Below are 22,476 nucleotides of genomic sequence, written 5' to 3'. Positions count from 1 at the left end.
CACCAGCTGCTTCCCCAGCTGCTTCAAAACATACGTCTTTGGGACCACCATGGCTATGGTCCTCCCAGCCACAGGAAGGCAGTGGCTCTGAGTATCTGAGATGCTATCTTGTTTCTGAGATGCTACATAAAGATGAAAAGAAACCGTGTTTGTATATAAGGGTCATTTGTATGAAGGTAAGTGAATCAGCGTGTGCGGTTCAGAAGAAACCGAGGCCAGACAGAGGCAGTTTCACAAGGGATTCCTGGAAGTCAAGCTAAGGAAAAGGAATTTCAAGTAAGATGCAATATTTTTTCATTATTAAACAAGTTAACAATAAAGCAGAGACTTAGGAAGGCGTATGTTTGAACAATTTGGAGCAGGCAAGATTCTCACTGCAAATCAGTGAAGGTTCATTGCTTTCATTACATCGCTGACAGTTTACACCAACTGAAGAGCTGCCCACTGTGCGTAATTTCTCTGGACCAGGGTGGAAAAGCCATTAGGCTACATGCTCTTTTAATTGCTAATGAAACTGCAATCAAGACTACTTCCAACTGGATTTTAAAATTATCCAGTTCCTTTTTAAAATCAGCAAGGAGCTAGACTCTCTTCTAACATCACTGAAGAAAGTTTTTTTAGCACCAGTAGGTTAGTCGCAACAGATATTACACTACCAGCCACAGCAAATATTTAACATGGGAGAAACGCTAATAGGTCTATAATTCCTTGAGGTAAAAGCCTACCATCATTTAATAAGAAGGTGATGTTATTGTACATACTGACTTCAGCTCTTTCTGCATTGCTATAGATAGCTACTGTACTTAAAAGTGGACATTAATGCTAATTTACAATGAAATGCTGGCTGAATGGCGTATCGCATCCCCATGAGACTACAATGAACTCCCCATAATTAATGTTATTAATCATGGGCCTAGCACAGGGGGCACATATCATGCATTTCATGTCAAAGGTTCTTATTAATAAACATTTCCGTTTTTTGATGAGAGCTAACAGCCTGCCAGAACTCTTGCTATCATTCAAACCTGTCCCAGCTCTATAACCCATAATAGAGCTCAGCTCTGCGCAGGTATCTCTTCTATCAGATATGGGGTGGTCAGCACTTTGCAGGAGTCACTAGGCAACCTGCACGACGTATCAAAGCTCTGTTTTCACCGAAACAATTCTACAATAAATCTGCGTGGGGTCAACAGGCCCGAGAAGCGACCTCTACAACCCCACGTGGCGAGACATGAAACACTGAAAATCTGACTCAAATGCTGTAGAAAAAGGAAGTTCAAAACTGAGGTTCTACTTTGATTTTAACTCTCACTGGGTCTGTGCAGTAAGTCAGTGGCCCAAAACTATCATATCATCATGGCTCTGCTCATTTCTGAGATCCAGTTTTGCTGCAACAGATAATTTTTAAGCTGCTACCATTAAAATCTTTCAAAGCCAAGAACTGAACAAACTCCAGATCCTTTTCTGCAAGCTGCCTAGTTTCCATCAGAGGTTAACAATATTTTTCATGTCAAGCTTTTTGTACTTTATCCTTCCTCCGGCTTCTTCTTTTTACTTTTTAATGGTGATGTGATGTTAAATAATAAAAATGTCACTAAATACCCTGTTCTTTTATGAAAAATCATAGTAACCCCTGCTGAAGATAGCTCTACACTTCATGTCATTGACAAGATAATGGGTTTAATGTGTACTTTGGGACCCTACACTTATGTATCCGTGGCATGGCTCCTCTGGAGTTGCTACGGTCTGTGTCAATGCCTGCTTGAGGAGCTGGGAATCTGTGGAACCCAGAACAGCTCTGTGCATCAAGACTTTTCCTTATATGAATATTTCATTTACAAGACTAATATTTTTTGTCCAGTCAAAGGTATTATTCCAATACAATTGCTAGTCTGGACACAATTATACCAGCTTGCAGGTGTGATCATACTATCACTCTTAATTTTTGTTCTTTATTCCTTACAGAATAAGTTATTCTAAGCATCTCTGTAACAGTGCAGTCGCATCTATGCTGAGGAGCTGTGCTCTTCTCACTACACAAATGTAATTAATCCAAAACTTCTAGAAGACAAGTCCTAACAGCCCCTCTAAGCACTTGAATACCAGGGATGGAAGAAGTGTGGGTTTTTTTCAGTCCCCAGACTGGGAAAGATCATCCAAGCTCTTACCTGAGCTGCAAAAAGCAAGCAAGCAAACGATTTCATTTCTGAGCCCTTTTTTGTGCCTGCTATTCCATCTTTAAGATCCTATTTTTTTCAGCAGCTGAGAAAGGCTGTCTGGCTCTGCTTCCCAATCCTTGTTTTAAATGAAGAGGGGCCCGCTGCCGGGAAACAGGAGAGCTCTGATCTCACACCTGCTCTATCTGAGGAATCTATGATGGCTGTTAACTGCCGGGACTCCTGCCTTTGCACTGAAAATGACCTGGCAGGATAAAAAAGCAGGGCTACAGGGCGGTCAGGACCAAGGAAGCACAGTGAGTTAGGTCAGGCTCCAGCTCAGGCATGTATTCTCTCACGGTGTTAAAAATGGCAGCAACCCAATGCGTGGCGAGCTAAACTGTCTCCATAAGGACCCATTGCTGACAGCTGCTGTCACCCCACTGCAGCGCAAACCTCCTGCCAGCACTCGCTTGCCTGTTGCTGCTGACCCATGCAGTTTGCTTGTGAGTTTCTGGGGGTACCTGCAGCGTTTTGTGTGTCCAAACTGACCGTTTTCTCTACTCTCTGACATCCTTCCAAAAAGCCAAACCGGAGAACAACCTAAAATCTGCCTGAATATACACAGAGCTTTCTAATCTGTCCTACGTCTCCCAAAATGCCTCACTGAAATGAAAAACTGTTTAGAAGAAGAAGAAAAAAAAGAAATCCAAATGTTGGCAAAGGGAAGCGTGAGAAAAGGGAGGGAGAGAGGGAAGTGGGTGAAGACAAGTTGTCTCTTAAAAAGTACAACTGTTATTCCCTTTTCCTTCCTTCCTTTATCCTGTCCTGTGGGCATGTGGGCTAATTAGCAAGACTCGTACATGCCTGCCATCGTATTACATAGGATTTACTACACACAACTCTTTGTTGAGATTTCTGCCTGTGTGGGAAGCAGCTGAATAAAAAAAATAACGATGAAAGTCACAACTTTCAAAGCCTAACTTTTCCTGCTATACTAGGAGCTAGCACCAGCTGTACAAGTCAATGAAAATTAACCTTTCCCCCTACCCCTTGGATATCCAGTAAACTCAGATTTGATCCGGATGTTCTGATTTCCACGCAGCTAAAATGCAATCAAATGCTTGATTTTGGGGGATAGATTTGCTTAAATTGTATTAATTCACAAGGATAAACACAATTAGTAGAGCTCATTAGCTTGCAAAATGTAATTTATTTTCTTGAATATACCCATTTCCTTGGATGAAGAGCTCCATTAGCTTTATTATATTTGCAAAGCTTATATAAAAATCCAAACCATGGCAACAAAGAGAAAATTGTTACTACACAGTCACAGCAGTCACTTTTCCATGTTAAATAAGTTTGGCATTTATTTATATTTAAATGAGAATATCTACCACTATCAAGACCAGGATATGGGGCAAGTACTTATACAGAATATAATTAAAACTAATTCAAGCAACAAATGTGGCCTGAAATTAAAATACCCCCCCAACTTCTTTAACTGAAAAATGATTCAACGTTCTCCCTCAAAACCCCTGTTTATAATCGCTTAATTATCATAACCAGCCACAGCTAAGGGACTCTGGCCATTTACAGTCTCATAAGATGGGTCTGCATTCAGGCACGTCTGGTTTGCTTAGTGCTGCGCTTTAATTTCGCTGTAACATAAAGGCTAGAGAGTGGAGAAAATGAATAAACGGCAAAGTACCTGTCATTACTTGTATCATATCACCGAGGTATTCTACATGCACAATATGAAAGCGGCCAGTGCAATTTTCATACTGTTATCATTTTTGATATTATACTGTCTAAAAGCAGTGGCACACAAAAGAAAGGCTTTTATCATTTTCAATGCCGGGATGATACTAATTACATCATCTGTCATCATTATACAGCTAAACAAAACTTTTCTTTCATAGAAAACTGCCATTTAGCAAATTAACGGGTAATGACCCATAATATACAGAAGATTGAAATCGGGGAATTACATTCACATTAGTTTGTTTTCTGCTTTCCCCTCAATTTTATTCCCTGATACATCACGAAAAGGAAGAGAGATGGAGAATTTCTCTGACTATCTAATTTGCCAAAAGCCCTACCGTCCTTTTGGAAATTGGTGCAGGATCATCTCCGTCCACATCAATGCATAGTTTGGTTCTACTTAATGATACAGACTGTCTGCCAAGCCAGTAAAAGCCAGATGTTAGTATACTGATGCACAAAAAAACTGCCGCTGGGGCCAGATTTTCAAAATTAGACATGAAACATTGAGCCTACATTTGCTTGCAAATAACTGATGGATGCTTGGAAACCAGGTACCGGAACATGTGTTGCCTCCTAAAGCCTGGCCAGGTCACACAAGACGATGGCCTGTAGGAGGTACCTGAGATGTTCCAACGAGGAACCCAGCAGTGAGACCAGGTAGGGTAAACATCCCTCCAAGGGCCCTCCTGCTGCCTGAACATTACTTCGTGCCTGGTATAATGCTGCCATGAGGTGTATCGTGGGAAATGTTCAAGTGCCACTATTGTAAGAGAGATCTGTAGGGTTGACAAGAGGCACCGACTGCTGTGGATGAGCCCTTAGCTCAAAATCCCATGGTTTTGGGAAAGAAGAAGAATAATAAAAAGACTTTGTTTTCCATTGTATCTGATCATGCTATGTTCCTCAACGTGGAAGCAGAAATAAAATGTAGCAGGTGAACAGTAGTACAGATCTTACGTGTGATATACTTACTACCAAGACAATGTAGCAAATCCATATAAATCCAGAAAAGTATGTTTCAGCCAGATCTTTGCTCAGTCTGAACTTCTGTGGCCCAGATCAGCTACTTCCTTTCATCATGCACCGACTACAATGTGAGGAAAATCAAAAGAAAATAAATAATGGCAAAGACTAGTGAATTTGTCATGAATTAGCCATGCCAATGGAAGTTTCAGTCATCAGTAAGTGCTTCAGATACCCAGTAAAGAGCAATTAAGTATTTGGCCTTTAATTCCCATTGTCCACACTGGGGTATTTACGACTTTTGTCTTGCCCGATTTCCTGACTTAAGAGAAATTTTGAACTGAATGTATCTGTAAAGTAAGGAAGAGTTCTCAGTTCCAATTTATCATTGTTAAAGTGGATTAAAGGATTTTTATTAGTAACACTTAGAGCTCACTTGTTCATGTACCTGGAGACTTCTACCAGAGGAAACCTTCCCCAGCAGACAGCCTGGCCCAAATCAAAAGCTGAAAATGAGCGTGTGATGAGGACGTTTCAGAGGCTGATGAGGACAGTGATGAGCTGGGAATTAGTGAGGAAGCCTTTGAGAAAAGACTAAGCACTGATGGAAACAGTGTGCATGGCACTCTTTTTTCTGAGTCACTGTTGAATGACAAAGCTCAAGTACCCTGTGGGACACCCCGCTACTGCAAGTGATGTCTCCTGAATGAGGTTTGTAAGCTTCTCTCTTAACCTTAACCCTCTTAGTAGGCCTTAATATATTAAACAGTATAAGACTGCACTGGAAATTATGTGAGATAACAGTGTAAGTAGCAGTTTAACAAACTATGAATCAAAACTGTTGACAATATATGCCCAAATTAGCTTTAGTTATGCCTGGTAAAACATTGGATGTATGACATTAAGAAGTAGCTTTCAATTGGCAGGTGAGGAAAGCCAGCTTGATCACAAACAGGGGCTAGATGTGTTTGCTTACCCCACCTAGAGCAACATGTTTCAGTGTTAATAGGCAGATATCATATTAATTTTAGGTAATTTTAAACCAATAATATCAAAATACCCTCTTAATACAATGACAGTAAAATAATACAAGGCTTGTATTTTGTTATATTGTACTTCTGACAGTGAAGCTGTGTTTGTGCTGAGGCTTCCATCTGCTGAGACTCCCGACCCTATTCCTGAAACTCAGGATGGGATTCAGGTTATGGTAAGATATTTAACATCAAGTGCATTCAAGTCGGTTAGGTGTACAGGCTCCTATAACATCTGTGGAAACCTAATTAGTGCAGTCAACAGAGCCAAGACTGATTCAGCTGGGCAACCACAGGAGCTCAGCGCTGTCGCTGACACACTGGTCCCCAACGCCCTCTGACACATTCTGGGATAGCCCTACAAACAGCCAGCACCCATGGGAAAGCTGTGCCCTGCCAGTATCAGGAGCCCACATAAGATGTACTATGACCCTAGGATAAACATGGCCCTAGCTGCCCGTGTTTAAATGACTGAGTAACGTGCTTACTTTCTAAATTTAGGTAAGTCAGGGAAGAAATCTTACCTAACAAACTTGACCGCTGGTTAGGGTTCTTTGAAATGCTTCGGTTTTGAATATGAATGATTCTTCTTTCTCATTTACTAACCACATAATAACATTCAAAGATGTCATCATGTCTTTTGCTTATTATGATTTTTTTTTTTTTTTTTACATATTGGGTTGTGCATTGAAGATTTTAAGCAAATGTCTCTTCATCTGTTCTTGGGAGGTAGGTTCAATGTAGGTTCCTTGAACTCTCCTGGTTCTGAGTTCATGGCTGATAGACAACTACCAACTCAACCAAACCCTATCTCATTTTTCTTCCCTCCAAACTTGAAATATTAATTTCAGTGTCTTGGCATAGTTCCAGACTATGTAATTACAATCTAGATCCAGACTGGGTAATTAGAAATTATATCCTTACAACCACCTCTTTTATTTCATTCGGATGCAATATGGCTACCCCTTTTTCTGTCATAAACACACAGTGTGGTCCCACCCTGCTCCAGGGCTGGCTACCTCCCTCTGCAGGGTACAGCTCACTTCAAAACCCAATACTGCTCTCAGTGCGCTCAAAGGGGTAGGAACCAGCCAATGTTACTAACTCAATAAATGCAAAAGGTCTTTGTATTTTTTAAATAGGCTCCTTCTCTTAACTGTCTATTAAAACATATTTTGATATTTAGAATTTGTCTTCTAATTATGTTAACACATTACTTCCAGACACTTACATAGATCTTCAGTATATAAATAGCCCTTCTCTACTTTCTTTAAAACACAAAAAGAAGACAGTCTCAGGAAATACCAAATCTTACTGGAATACTGAATCTAACACTCCAACATTCAAGAATCTGGACAAAAATATATGCTAAAATAATTTCCTGGCTTTAGCAAAGTTCTTGATTGATTTTACCCTTAAAGCCAAGAGGTGCTCTCAGCACCACTTTATCTCTGTGAAAGTGAATTAAAGCTTCCCTGACGATAACACCTAGAGTCACTGCACATGGTTTGCCTATATGGCAGCTTTGAGAGAAAGAAAAAAAAAAGTAAAGTAATGACATCTTATCCAAAGGCATAAGGGGCACTTCCAGGGAAGAGTTGTGGAACTCATTTAAGTTCTCACAGAAGAAAATCTTGTTGGTGCAGGGCTTTAACAGATTGGCTGTTCTTGTGATGTACTCAATTTCTACTCATGAGCAGATTTGACTGTCCTTGAATAGCTGATCCCTGGACAGGATGCCACATTTGCTTTTACCATTCTAGCAAGTAAAATACATGAAGAACCGTGTTAGTCTGGAGCTAAAGGAACATGAGCCCCTGTTCTTGCTAGGTTTATACAAATACTCTATTTCTTCAGAGTACAAGGATTCTGATTCAAGGATTCTCTGCATACTGGTGGTTAAATAACCTCATCTGTCTAAACCTGAAATCACTTGACTGATTCTTGCTGAAGATACCTGCTATCCATCTAGCGAAACTTCTTTTGAAATACTCCTGAGAAGTGCTTTTCTATTTGGATGCTCAATATGGCTTCCCAATCAGAGCTCTAACCTCCTACAGAAGTATAAAAAAAAACCTCAAAGAAATGCACTGTTCATAAAAGAGCACAGTTTGGCTGTGATAGGAGTATATCTAGCAGAAAAAGATCTAAACCCCAGCAAATTCAGCCATCTAGAAAATTCACATCTGTAACAAAGTCTGCACAGCATGCAGGAAAAGGCAAAGAGCAGAATCTCCTATTTCCTAGGTTACAGGCAATAGGAATCTACTAGCACTGCTCCTCCATCTGTTTTCCACAGGATGGTAGTGTTTTGTGCAAAATGAGTCTTGTTTTAAAGAACATCCACAGCTTGGGGATGCAAGAAACATTTCCCTCTTCATTCACAAGGAAAAGGTCAAGCAGGGGAGCTGGGCTTGATGTTGGATTTGGATCCTCTATAAATCAGTCAGACTGAACAGAAGTGTCAGCCCACATTTCTCTTAAGAACTCTTCCATTTTAGCCAGTTTTGTCTTTTTCATACCATCTTCCTCAGCCTCACCCAAATGCTTCAGTGTGCAGACTGACGGACAAAACACATTTTGTCTTCCTCTGAAACATCAGAGGAATTGTGAATTCAAATATGTTCTCTTCAACCCCACGTTCTTGGTTTTTGATGTTGCAATGCCAGCGAGCATTATGCAAAATACAATGTACAAAGTCTTTAGGCAAACCCTCCAATCTGTTTTAGCTCCTTGGAAAGTATTACACAGCCATACTGTCACATTTGGCACTAGCCAAGTGCAAACTTGACCAAGTATCTTGGCATTTAGTCTAGTCAAATGCTTCTGACTTAATTGTCGGTACACATAGATGTATGTATATATTATTGTCTGTTCTCCTGGTCATATACTTATCTTGAACCTCCCGATTTTGCCAGCAGCCCAAGGATTTTCCCAGTACAGTAGTATATGTGTACAGCACTACCTGCCGTAATTTTCTGAATTTAATATGACAAAACTTCATGCTGCTTTTACTTGCACATCTAGATGATGAAAGATTTGTCTATGAGTAATCATTCCTGTAAGCTTATGTATCTCCCTTCCTAATGATGATTTCATCACCTTATGATACTTTCCAGAATATCTAGTGTGGGAATCTAATGTAATGATTCATAAATATTAAGATGGAACTATATACAAATACCTTGGTACCCTCACTTGGTACAACAAGAAACCTGAATATATGCATAACACAAAACAGACCGAATGCAAGAAGCTTAACCATCCTACTGCGTGGAAGGAACTTAGTAGCCTGTCTTTGTGACAATGTACAGGAACACAACATACAGAAACAAGTACGTCCATCGCTGGGAAGAGTTTTCTTGCATGCACCATTCAAATTGTTGCCCAAAGTACTTCCTACTTAAACAATGGAAGAAAAACTGAAGAAAAGCAAGCATTACTACAAACGCCCATGAACTTACAAGACACAAATCATTCCTCTCCTCACAGTAGGTACCCCGTGAACATACAACACATCTGAAACAAGCAGATTTGCATGACGGGACACCAAAACTAGTTTCCTGACAGTTATTCTTGCTTTTCCTTCAGCCAAAGTCCTTGTATCTTTAGTCTTACAAAGTAAGTACATCAGTTATTTAAAAACAGTTAATTTTTTAAAAAATTTATGTCCATAAAAGCACTTTGAAGATGCAAGGTGTTATGTAATCCCATGTTACTATTATTATTGACTGCAGCTCAAAGCCCAGCCTCACCGTGGGACAGGGGAGCTTATCATCAGCAACCTCAAGGCACAGCAGGGTGAGAAAAGTCGCTATTTGGCAATGTAAGTATTTCACAGATCTTTTCAGATTTTTTTAATCTAACATGGGACAGAATCATTCTCGTTCCGAATGCAACAAGACAGAAATGATTCTTCTTCATTTGGAGCTCAGGCACTGCTCCATGGAGGACTGCTGATTACAAAACAAAAAAGCATTTCCACTTTCTTGTAGGGAAACCGAAAACCATTTGCAATTTAATAAATCCACTTGTCTGCAGATCTCCGGAGATCACAGAATAACCCATCTTGAGAACATTTAAGTGTACGCAAATGCACAGCCTGGCTCCTGATGGACCTGGCTTGTTCAGTCTGGACTGAGCGTGAAGTCCCTATTATCTTTTAAGGGGATTCCCATTTTTTAAGTCATGACAGCAAAAAAAAGTGGAATTATCCTGCTACAAGGAGGAAAAAATCTTAGTGGGAAATTCAAGGAAAGGCCAAACTTGTGGAGAGAATTGAACGTTCAGGAAAGCTCGCTCCTAGGTGCTCCAGGCATATGAGGACAGCGTGAAAGGGAACAGGTATGTTTCCCATTGCATCCAAAGTGTTGGGTGCAGACAAAGGTTGCATCCAAATACATGTCAGCAGTTCAACAAGACAGAGGTCCAAGGGAAGACAAGGTCAGAGAAATTAGAAATGAAACATAAGGAGTTTTGAAAGGAGAGCAGAGACTCTGCAAGAGTTTTGGACAATTAATAACTTCCAGAATATCAAAATGCAGTTCCAGCTCTCTGCAAGGGATTTTTGGAACTGCATTTGGACGGATGGATGGGTAGCCTGCCTGGAAATTTGGGCTGTATTTATTAAGAGTTGCCACTTATGTATTCTGTGCCAAAATCTGAGCCTAGATTTTGGTTATCATCCAGCCCGAGAAATTTTGCACTTTGTGAGTATAGCGTTGTGGGGATGGGAGAGAAAATAGTAATTCAACAGAACTCTGCTGCTTCTCAGACTTATTTTGAATGCATTTAGTGGCCACTATCATGGACAAAACCATATTTATTAAACAATGTTCTAAGCAAACCATAACTTAGACTTCAGAGTGGGACAAAACTTGAGATGTCTTCAAATGTTGCAAATCTGGTGCTTATTTAAAAATAAAATCAGGTATAAAAAAAGTGGCATGGAGCAGATGACTTTTAACAGCAGTTTCAGGGAATTTTAACACACTTTAGCAACCCCACACTCTTTTTTACAATAACCCTCATAAGATATTGGTAGTGGTCAGAGGCTCCTGCTTCAGCTGAAACTTGGAAATCTCAAGTCATTCACATACTGAGAGCTGTCAATCAAACGAGCATTCGATGACCTTCTTTATGCTGTACGTTTAGCAAGGCAATGTTCTAGGACTATTACAAATCCTCTTTGACTCTTCAGTGCACTAAATCACTGTCTGCCATGACCTGACCGATAGTGGCATTAAAAGACAGGGAAGGAATTACTGAAAATACGCCACCTGGAACATAAAAAGGTGAAATGCATTTCAGTTTCACCCAAGTGATGGGTTAGATACCCTCATCAACTTTGCAATTCTGGTAAGATTATTCTAAAGAGAGATGACTGTAATTAATCTTGGAAAAGATTTGATTTTAGAGGACCTGTTCAAGCATTTTGCTTTAAGTTTATTACTGTGTGCGAACATGCTAAAACAAGAGCCAGCAGTGTGCCCTTGCAGCAAAGAAGGCTAAAGCTATCCTGGGCTGCAATAGGCAAAGTATTGCCAGCAAGTCGAGCGAGGAGATCCTTCCCCTCTACTCAGCACTGGTGAGGCCACACTTGGGGAGCTGTGTCCAGTTCTGGGCTCCTCAGTACAACAGAGACATGGACATACTGGAAATAGTCCAAGAAAGGACCACAAAGATGATGAAGGGACTGGAACATCCCTCCTATGAGGAAAGACTGATAGAGCTGGGACTGTTCAGCCTGGAGAAGAGAAGACTCAGAGGGATCTCATCAAAGTACATAAATATCTGAAGGAGGGTGCAAAGAGGATGGAGTCAGGCTGTTTTCAGTGGTGCCCGGTGACAGGACCAGAGACAATGGGCACAAACTGAAACACAGGAGGTTCCCTCTGAACATCAGGAAACTCTTTTTTACCATGAGGGTGGCTGATCACTTGCCCAGAGAGGCTGTGGCATCTCCATCCTTGAAGATATTCAGAAGTCATCTAGACACAGTCCTGGGCAAACAGCTCTAGGTGGTCCTGCCTGAGCAGGGGGGCTGGACCAGACAACCTCCGGAGGTCCCTTACAATCTCAACCATTCTGTGATTTTGTGAACTCTTATGTGTCATTACCAAATGAGCTTACAAATGAATGCTAATCATCCGTATCTTGTTATGATTCAGGCTGCCCAGAAAATCAAGACTATCTTATGGAAAACACAGTAAGAAGCATGTATAATGCTAACAGACCTCTGCGCTAACCTAGTTCTCCTACAAGAACAGGAGATAGAATGCACTACGATTTCTGTTGTAGACTTCCTTCCCCACAACTATATGCATACATATTCATGTACACACACATACTAAAACGTTATCTATAATTTTATATCTATAATTTTATGTATTCTATCTATTTATCTATCTGCCTATCTGTATCTATGGAAACAAAAATAAGGGAGATTTTCCTAAGGCCATGCATTCTGGTGCAAGGCATAGAACTGAAAACAGGCTTTCTAGAGTTTTCATCAGGCAATAGCCTTTAATTAACATTATTAGAATTCCAAATGCTAGTTTGCACTTTGAATTTAAACACCTCCCACCCCGAGCATTCACCTGCAGAACTAGGTACACTCACAGAATCGCAGGTCAAGCTGAAATCCCTTTGAAAATTCAGCCTTTGTAAAGAAAAAGTTGATGGTTATTGACAAAATGTTGTAGTCTACCTTGTTACTATTCATGATTAAGGAAAGTAAATATTGTCTGAGGTCTAATGAAAATTCCAATGCAATAAAGTCAAGTGTGAAAGGTGCAATCAATAAGTGATGATGCAACAGTATTTGTTTGTTGTTGTTTAGTTCATGCTATTTGGTAATGCTTGAAAATGAAGTGTTAAGAAATCAGTGTTACAAGGATTAACATTCAGATTTTATTTCTGATATTGTTATGTTTCTACAGTCATTACATTCTGAACACTAATCATAGAATCATAGAATGCCCTGAGCTGGAAGGAACCCACAAGGATCATTGAGTCCACCTCCTGTCCCTGCACAGGACAACCCCAAGTTCACACAGTGTCTCTGAGGGCCTTGTCCAAGTGCTTCTTGAATATCGCCAGGCTGGTGCCGTGATGCCTCCCTGGGGAGCCTGTGCCAGGGCTCCACCACCCTCTGGGGGAAGGACCTTTCCCTAATACCCAACCTAACCCTCCCTTGGCACATCTCCCTGCCATTCCCTCGGGTCCTGGCGTTGGTCACCAGAGAGAAGAGATCAGCGCCTGCCCCTCCTCCTCTCCTTGGGCGGGAGCTGCAGAGCGCCATGAGGGCTGCCCTCGGCCTCCTCTTCTCCAGGCTGAATAAACCCAGGGACTTCAGCTGCTCCTCATAAGGCTTCCCCTCTAAACCCTTCACCAACTTCGTGGCCTTTCTTGGGACACTCTCCAGTAGCTTTATACCCTTAATATACTGCGGTGCCTAAAACTGCACCCAGCACTCGAGGTGAGGCCGCCCCAGCGCGGGGCAGAGCAGGACAATCCCCCCCCTCGCCCAGCTGCGATGCAGGGCTCGGTGCCCCCCAGGGCACGGTTGGCCCCCTTGGCTGCCAGGGCACGCTGTTGGGTCGTGCTCAACTTGCCATTGACCAGAGCCCCCCGATCCCTCCCCGCAGAGCTGCTCTCCAGCCTCTCGTTCCCCAGGCGTCTGTACAGCCAGGGCCGTCGTGCCCCGGGTGTGAAATCAAGCACTTGACCTTGTTGAACTTCATACAGTTGTGATTGCCCAGCCCTCCAGTCTGTCGAAATCTCTCTGCAGGGCCTCTCTGCCCTCAAGAGTGTCAATAGCTCCTCCCAATTTTGTGTCATCAGCAAACTTCATTAGTATTCCTTCCAGTCCTGCATCCAAATCTTTTTCTCCTTATTTCTAGAAGAAGATCCCTGCTCAGCCAAGCTGGCCTTCTGCCTCGCCTGCCTGACCTCCTTCATTTTGGAATTGCCTGCTCCTGTACTCTTAGGAGGTGGTACTTAAAAAGTGATTAGCATCTGATTTCTTTCCCCACTAGTTAAGGACTGCAAACCAAAGAATTTTAGAACAAAAATACTATGGAAACAAATACCAGTATTATCCATGACCATCCACAAATTAAAACCCATGATGTCCATGGCTAATTTCACACTGCAGGAGAAAGTACTGCAATGATGAACTGTATTTCCCTCATTTTTTGTGTTAGCGACTATGCTTCCAGGTATATCAAGTTGATGAAGAAAGTGTCTTTTCAAATGTGTAACAGATCTCAGAGTCCAGGCTGGAACACTTATGTCCTGCATATGGAGGGCTACCCCCCAAGGGTTCAGTTTTGGATTTACTACAAGTCTTGGACATAAAGAAGCATACTGCCCTATGAAAAAGTCAAGAACTAAACCTCAGTCACTCATTAATTCTGCAAGGAAAGTAATCTCTTCTAGTCCTTCATCAGACTGATTAATTTCTCTGTGTTTGGACTCAACTGGATTGGCAGGCACAAGGATGCTGTTCTCTGCCACTGTGCCATGGCACGGTATACCGGTACTTTGTGTCAGAAACTGAAGGGATGATTTCCGTCCCTCTCTCTTCCCTGCAGGCATGTTGTGCAAGCGACAACTTGTGCTGGCACATCATGTAGCCTGAAAATACTGAAATTATGTTTGAATATTATTTGCAACTCTGTATTTCCTGAAGAAGCCACATAAAAATTTGGCTATGTGAACTTCAGTGGATCTTCACTGAATATGTTCACAGTGAACAACTCCATGGTTCTAAATATTCAGCTTTATTAATTACCCTGGTACTTAATCTTTAGATTACAGAGCAAGACTTAGGACATAGAAAGAAAACAAGGGTTGATTCTGTTCTAAAATATTAGGTTACAGGTCTGTGTTAAGGTGACATGGCTTTTGAAGTCAGCTAGGAGTATTTGGCATAAATCCTATCCAAAGGGCAATTACAGGCCGAACCAGACACCTCTCGGAACTGCTGTTGATTGTATTTGGTGAAAGATTCCATGCATTTCATAAGGCAGCTCTACAGTTCTTCCCACAATGCTAAAAGCAATAATTACTTTGAAACACTATTCATGTCTCTCATAATGTGGCTCCTTTATAAATTCACTAAGTAAATGGATCATGTAGCTAAACTTAACATTCGTATTTAACATATTACAGAGGCAAGAAAAAATCCCTTCACAGAATATAACCCACTAAGACCAATAAGATTCCCTAATCTGTGTAAAAATTATTTTCTTAAAAGTCATTTCAATGGAATTAGGTGGGAATTTGCTGTGACACTGTAAAGAGAATGACATATCTGTTTTGTATCACAATTCTTGATATCAAAATGTATTTTTTGCAGAGCCACCGAAATGACTCGACTCTTTCAGTTATGTAAGCGAGATCTCTTGACCTATTGCAAATGAGATGGCATACTAGCAGTGCCTTTATCTTTTGGCAATATATTTTTTTACTTTTGTTTAGAAACAGCGACTTAAGAAACCTAGTTCTGCATGAATACAGTATAATGTAGTCCCAACGAGTACACAGCCAAATGAAAGATAATGATGGGAAATAAAACATGACGTTTCCAATCAGCTCCCTAATAAAGTCTAAAAATATACGAAACCCTATCATATTAACCAGCAAGAACTGCTCTTTCACTTAAGGGATGGCTGGGTAATTATTCAAACCTGAACAAGACTGGATTGTCAAGTGAAATAATAATACAGAGTATCTCAGGATAATGAGATAGATCTTAAGGCCATTAGCAGTGGCTCTTATTATAATACTGGCCAAGGTTCCCCAAGAAAGAGAGAGAAGATTTAAATGAAACTTGTAAAGAACTAGTTTGAACTTGTGTATTTGAACAGCTCAGTACTGCCTCATGGTTTCCATTCCTTCCCAGAGAGAAAGGTGCCTATCATGTAAGACTGTGAAATCAGTCAGGCTTTAGAGACTGAAAACCCTGAGGGCAGAAATTAAAAGAAAAAATAATTTGAAAATTGAGCCACATTGAAATCCATACAGTTTATATTAAGAATTTTATCCTAGCGACGCTTTAAGGTCTGGTTAGACACCCAGTTGTCTTCTCCTTCCTGATTCTTTCTCTCATTTAAAACAAACAAACCCAACATATATCTTTTCTGACTTTAGGTTTGACAAGAAGAATTATAGCTTTAGAAGTAAGGGCCTTTAAGACAGGAAATGGAGGGAGAGATTACTTTTCCTCTATAAAATAGGTCCTGCTTATGAGACTTTTGTATATGCATGCTTCCTTATCTTATGTTTCTTTGTTTTTAATCACAGGAATAACTCAAGAGCTGATGGTCACAGAGAAGCTGATTAATCCCTGGGAAAACAGTTGTCTAGCTTACAGTTTATAAGGTACAGTATGGCTAATGTGTCAGCAGTTGTCATGGATTAGAAATACTGCTTGTTTTAATATTCTCCTTAGGTACAAAGGTTTCCGAATCCCAGACCAGAGCTATGCCTGGCATACTCTAGGGAGGAACTCTCCTCCTCACCTTAATGATAACCTCCTCCTAATAACAACCTCCTCAGCTGACTGTGCTCAGCGGTGCTTGGACAATTAGACCAGGCTAGGGTTTACAGCAGTTGAAGCAAGAATGCTGATTAAAACTTTGTGAATCAAATATTAAAAGACTGATTAAATATTTTACAATCTTTTTATTTAGGCTGATTTGAAGTTTACTTCATCTGCTAGCCAGAGATATGCTGAAGGTTAATTGATGGAGGAAGAGTAAATAACAGCTGGTGCTACTGGCCCTAAGTATGCAAGGCATTTAAGAGTATTCCTAACCTCAAGTGTGCAGTCACTGACATGCTCATTTGTCTCACTAGGTTAGTGTCACTCGGGCTCAGATATGTGATCAAATTACCACAGTGAAAGTGGTTTACGCTTATGTGTTTTTCCTTGTATTGTATATTCTCACATGTCTCCAATGACACCAAGTAATCCTTTAAATTGTGTTAATTTGATCATGTATCCGAGTATCCAGTCCAGCAAATTGGGATAGGTGGCTATGAAAAGTGGAGATGATGCCTTTTAGAAGACAAATAGCTTCCACAGAGAGGAGAGACATCCAGCAGAACCTCTACAGCTCAGTCTACCAGGATTAGGGTATAAATCTCTCCCCTTTCTCCTTCTACAAAAATCAAAGGTTTGCAATTTATAAACCTAACCTGACAAATTGCTTTTGTGGATTTTGATTTTTTTTTTAAAGCGAAAGAATTAACAAAAGTCTTATAAAGAAACTGTTGGTGAATTTTTTGCTATCTGACTGGGCCGGTATCACTTAAAGCCCAAGTAGATCTTAAAGAAAAAATGCAGAGGCTCACTATGCAGCAAGTGTTTTCATCGTATTTGGGGCTTGGAGTTGAAAATTTAAAAGCAGTCCAAGTGTTCCGCTTTAGAAAAGTACCGCTGAGCTTGCACCTTAACTCCTTTTCAAGAGACGTTTGGTAAGGATGAGCACATACCACAGTACAATTTATGTAATGAGTAGGAAGAGTTATTGGACTAATCATTTTTAATAGAGATTCCTTGTCTTTAATACAGAGCTACACAATAGAACTTAATAGCTTGTGGCAAGTAAATAATTTACACATGGATTGTGTCTGAATACAAATGTATACATAAAATATCACAGACTTAATGAAGCCTTTGAGGTGTGCTTTTTTTTTTAATCAATTTAATTGATTTTGCTGATAGGTCTGCATTTATATTATTGTAAGCTACATTTTGCTTTACCTGCACATGTGGTACAGTCATGATTTTTAAGGGAGGCAGGGAAAACTCTGCTCATGAAATTAGAAACTAAGTACACAAAGTGTAGGTATTTTTGAAGTGTCTAAGGCAAGACACTTGGAAATAACACTTCAACGTGACCCAGTGGTGTGGCTCATTTAGAAACTACTTATCAGAAAAGGTCAACCTCTCAGGAAGCTCATGACTATTCAGGGTGTTTTGCAGCATTTGAGCCCAATGAAGCTGATAATGAAGAGTTTTCCCCTTAACACTGAACGTTTTGGCTTGTTACTTGCATTTGGCTTGGGCTCCTACTAGAGGGGGGAGAAGATGATGGTTGAAGAAGGTTAGCGTTGTGACTGATGCACAACTGAGGCCAGAAGGAAAGTGGTCGGATGGAAGCATGGGTGAGCGTTTCAAAGGGAGAGTCACAGGATGACAGTCGCTTTACCGTAGGGAGACCCAGCTTATCTGACAGGCCTGAAAGCTGTTCTTCGCTACAAAATATGCCCATGGCTGGTCCTCCACCTTTCTAACACACTGCTTTTTGTCGTCATTAACTCAACAAAGCTATGCATCAAAGGAAAGCGTGGAGACAGATGCCGGAGCTGGGTCGGCGGGCCCGAAGACAGCGGCGCGGAGGCGTGGGGGTCCACCGCCATCCTCAGCCCCGCCACCCGCCCGCGCGCCCCGCGGGGCCGAGCTGGCCCGCCTTACCTTTGGGGTGCCAGGGATCCGTGAACTCGTACTTCCCCACGCCGATCGTCCGCAGCATCTGCACCCCGTTGGTGTTGTCTGGGCCCCCTGCTGTGCTGGGGGGCAGCGGGGCAGCCGCCTGCCCGTTGGCGGTGGGCGCGCTGCTGGGCAGGGCGGCCGAGGGCAGTGCCGGCGGTGGCGGCGGCAGCATGGGGCAGGCCAGGTGGCCGTTGCCCACCGCCCCGGGTCCCGGGTGGGCCACCGGACCCACGCCGCTCATGGAGGACATGCTGAGGGGCTGGCTGTTGGTGTACAAGGGCTGGCTCTGGAGGTTGACCACCATGTTGCTGAGGGGCTGGGAGGGCTGCGGCTGGAGCTGGTAGTGGGCAGGCATCAGCGGGAGCTGGGGGGTGACGTGCGGAGGGAGGGAGGGCGTCACGCCAATGACGGGGGCCTGGACGTTGGCGGCCGGGCTGAAGGTGGGCGGCTGCGTCATCCCGTAGGAGTGCGTGATCAGGGCGGGCTGGCTGCCGGCCGCCACTGTGGTGACCCAGGGCGCTGCACCTGCGGCACGAAGGAAGGCCGGCAATGGCGGCGGGCTTGGCACAGGGGAGACCAGAACAAAAATAACCCCCTCAGCCTTTCCCTCCTGCACCCGCATCCGCTACCGAATTGCACTGACGCGCCCTTCTCCTTCGCTGTATCTAAAGCGGTTCAGGGTCTGGAACCCTTCCCAACCGGTAAGTGCATAAAATTGCTCCAGTGATGTGAGTGCAATTGTTAAAATACTCATCAGGTGACATGCGGCATGTTTGCAGTTTTATGTATTTTGCACTTTATGCAGCTTAAGCACACGCTTCCAAGAAAATTAACCTCTTTCCCCACCGTGCTTTCACGGCTCCCTGACAAACACTCTGTGTGTATAATAATGGTGCTCCAGCCACTACAAAGAGATTGTAATTAGACGTCTGGCATAGTAGCACAATGTATGATATGTGTCTGGAAGCTGGAAATCATTTCAGGTAGTTCTGGACACAAAAGAGGTCTTAAGGTATTACAGAGTGCCTTTTCCTCTAGTGAAGGCAGAGAAGGAGAAAAAAAACCCACTCTAATGAACTTGCAGGCATCTTAATACATTTATATTAGCCCCAGCACAGAAGAAACTTGAGGGGTCTTTACAATGAGAGAAAAACCCTGCTAAAGAATAAAGAAAGGGCTCACAATGAAGTCTAATTTACAGAAGTAAATGGAGATAGCGCATTGAATTTGCTGTGAATGATTTTCCCTTGTAGAATTACAAATAAGATTAGAAACATACCTGGGTTTTCATTCTCCCTCATCTGTTTAGATGGAGGCTCATCAGTGTCCCAGGGTGTGGACTGATTGATAGGTGTCTGTCCCCACCTGATGCTTGTTGCAAGTCCTTGAGGCTGATTTTCAGTCTTGGAAATGCAAGGTGTCTACCAGAGAAAGAAAAAAATACAGAATAAAAATGTTCAGACTATTGGGAATAATTACTGTTCCTCATAGCTAGTAGCCTGCTTGTTTGTTTGTTTGTTATAGTCCAAGAGGATATCCTAAAATCTTTAGATATCATTCTCCTCCAGGCTTGCATGACATGTCCATACAGAATATACAATATATTTGAAAATAATACTTCTGGAAATTTAATACATCAACCTTTAAAAAAAATCTACATCAAACGAGCGTTCTCAAAAAAAAGTTGCTTCTTTTGGCTTGAAAATAACAAACACCAAACCCCACATATGGTAATATCCATTCAGTCACAGCTTACATAAAATGGGACAATCTTCTGTTTGCTCAATCTCTTCCAAAAATGTTGGGTTTTGTTTAGCAGAAGGCAGAACAAGAGAGACTTATTTACAACTGTAGGACAAATTACTGTAGAACAGTAAAAAGAAGTCTTAGTATTTACTGTCTGTCAACCCTTCAAATTGAATGCCAATAAAAAAAAGCAGCGTAACACTCATTGGCTGCTAAAGTGGGTATGTTGGCAGTTCTTCAGAGATGTTAAAATAACTGTAAAGTAGGGGAAGTATCGGGGCTGAATAATCATCAAAGGGATATCTCAAAGAGATAAAGGAACTGTCATGTGGATTTAAATGCTAAGCCAGCCCCCCCTGCAGTTTTAGGGGATTCTCCCAAACAATCATGTCTTTGCTGAGCAAAGGCCTGTAGAAAACAAGGGTGCTCCAGCAGGTCTCATTTATTTAACTCTGCAGCGTATTTCATTGCTGGAAGATTAAAAGGTGTTTTTTTGTTTGTTTTGTTTTTACTGGTGTCAGAACCTCTAAACCAAGAAAACGGAACCAGCTGCCTATTGCTGAATGAGTATTGAGGACTGAAGCCATAAAGAACAGGAGACCACTCTGAGCAATCACTTGTTTGCCTTACATCTGGGAAGTAATTTAGCTCCAAGACGTGGGTACAGCAGCTCCATAAATGCCCTGGGTCACATAGTACCAATGAAAAAATCGCTGTCAACAACAGCAGCTTTTTTCCCATCACCAGTACTTCAATCACCCCATGAAAAGAAGTCATTAGCAAACCCATTTATGCCCTCTGCAAATACACGCACACCTTTCCCAAGCCCATCAGTCATTCCTGAGCTCTTTAAACCCACTGGACATGCCTACATTCAGTGGCTTCCTCCTGCCTTCCCTTCTGCCCTACTGACATCTCTGCTAGCTCTTCTGCACTGCTCCAAGGCTCCCTCCTTCATCGAAATGCCTCTGACATCTGTCACCCACTCCCTTTTCCAGCTAAGCTTTATCCTCCGTGGGCTCTGGGGGTCAGGAGTCCTGGGTGCAGACCTTGATGGAGGATTTTTGCTGTGCTGCTTTCTTTGCTTCCAGAAGCCACAATGGAAATATTTTCCCAACTAGAAATGCTATACTTTGTTAAATGCAGATGGTCACAAAGAAACATGATTCTTAATGTCTTCTTTTGTAGAGAATCCAGAAGTGAGAATTTTCAGCTTATGCCCAAATTAATTTTTCGTTTTTTCAAGATGCAGCAGGTTTTTTTTTAAAAATGTTAACTTCTCCAGGTTTTTTTTTTTTTTTCCTTATTCTACTGGCAACAAGGACAGTGATGTCCAGGTTTTAGATTCATATTTCCTTCTGCCCCCACCATTTTAATTTTCTTAACTTTTCAAACCTTCTACAACGTTTGCAGTTCATATGAAAATGAGAGTCAGGCAAGGCAAAAAGAGAGGACATGCAGACAAGTAAGAGCTTTAAGATTCCTTCTGTTGTATTCATGGCAAAGAAAACACAGGAGGGGAAGAAATAAATCTCAGTTTTGAAATGCTTTCTATTTATAAATTGTCCTGAGTAAAGGCTTATCTGAATACCTTTAGCTTCTACATTGTACAGGGTCTTTGACACAGGAGGATATAACACTGTTGGTGGTTTACCAGTTCATGTTAGCAGCATCCCTTTGGATCTAGCTAAACTGTTTCACTGTGGCCAAAACATTCTGTAGTAGAAGAAGAAAGGAGAAAAAAAAAAAAAGGACCACCAGCATTCTCTGCCTATAAAACAGCTAAGATACTACTCCCAGAAACACTATTATTTATCCCAAAGCAAAGCTTTAGAAAACAGTAAATGCAATATAGAGTACTGGACATTTTTACAAATCATCAAAGATGGACAGGAGGATTCAAGACTCAAATCATGCCCTGCACGTTCCACATGTGGCATCTGTGTGTTGCATTTCTTTGTTGTATGAACTGTGTCTTATAAGTGGGTTTGAAATACATACTTCTCATTATTGTGTGACATTGTCAACATGCGCAGCATCTTGTGCAACTGTGTTACATCCCCAAGCTGCTTTAAAACAGTGTCGATCTAAAAGAAGAAAAAATATTCCTGTACCTTAAATAATACAGAACCACACACATGCTATAATTTTAAAAGAACCCATATGTTCTGTACAGAATGGGTAAGAAAGGGAGTGTGTGACACAGCTCTCCTAAATCCTACAAAAATCCGGTTGCCTATTTTGCAACTGAAAGCTTGCTTTCCAAAAAACTAGAGCACCAGATCAGACACATTTGAAACTGGTG

General features: G+C 41.6%; 1 protein-coding gene across 5 annotated transcripts in view; it reads right to left on the bottom strand.

Moving 5' to 3' along the window:
- KLHL29 (kelch like family member 29) overlaps nt 1-22,476 on the bottom strand; it is a 415,004-nt gene that overhangs the window by 126,478 nt on the left and 266,050 nt on the right. For 4 of the 5 annotated variants that reach the window (XM_064448128.1, XM_064448132.1, XM_064448130.1 and 1 more), the window contains 2 exons: nt 19,705-19,846; nt 18,408-18,950 (listed from right to left, as the gene is read on the bottom strand). In XM_064448128.1, the coding sequence (XP_064304198.1) occupies nt 18,408-18,950; nt 19,705-19,846 (685 nt within the window). The remainder of the gene's footprint in view (nt 1-18,407; nt 18,951-19,704; nt 19,847-22,476) is intronic. The other variant, XM_064448133.1, reaches the window with a different exon arrangement.

The sequence above is a fragment of the Phalacrocorax carbo genome, chromosome 3, assembly GCF_963921805.1.
Source record: "Phalacrocorax carbo chromosome 3, bPhaCar2.1, whole genome shotgun sequence".
Classification (NCBI taxonomy): Eukaryota; Metazoa; Chordata; class Aves; order Suliformes; family Phalacrocoracidae; genus Phalacrocorax; species Phalacrocorax carbo.
Note: the sequence above shows the minus strand (reverse complement) of the source record. Positions and strands in the feature narration are given on the sequence as shown.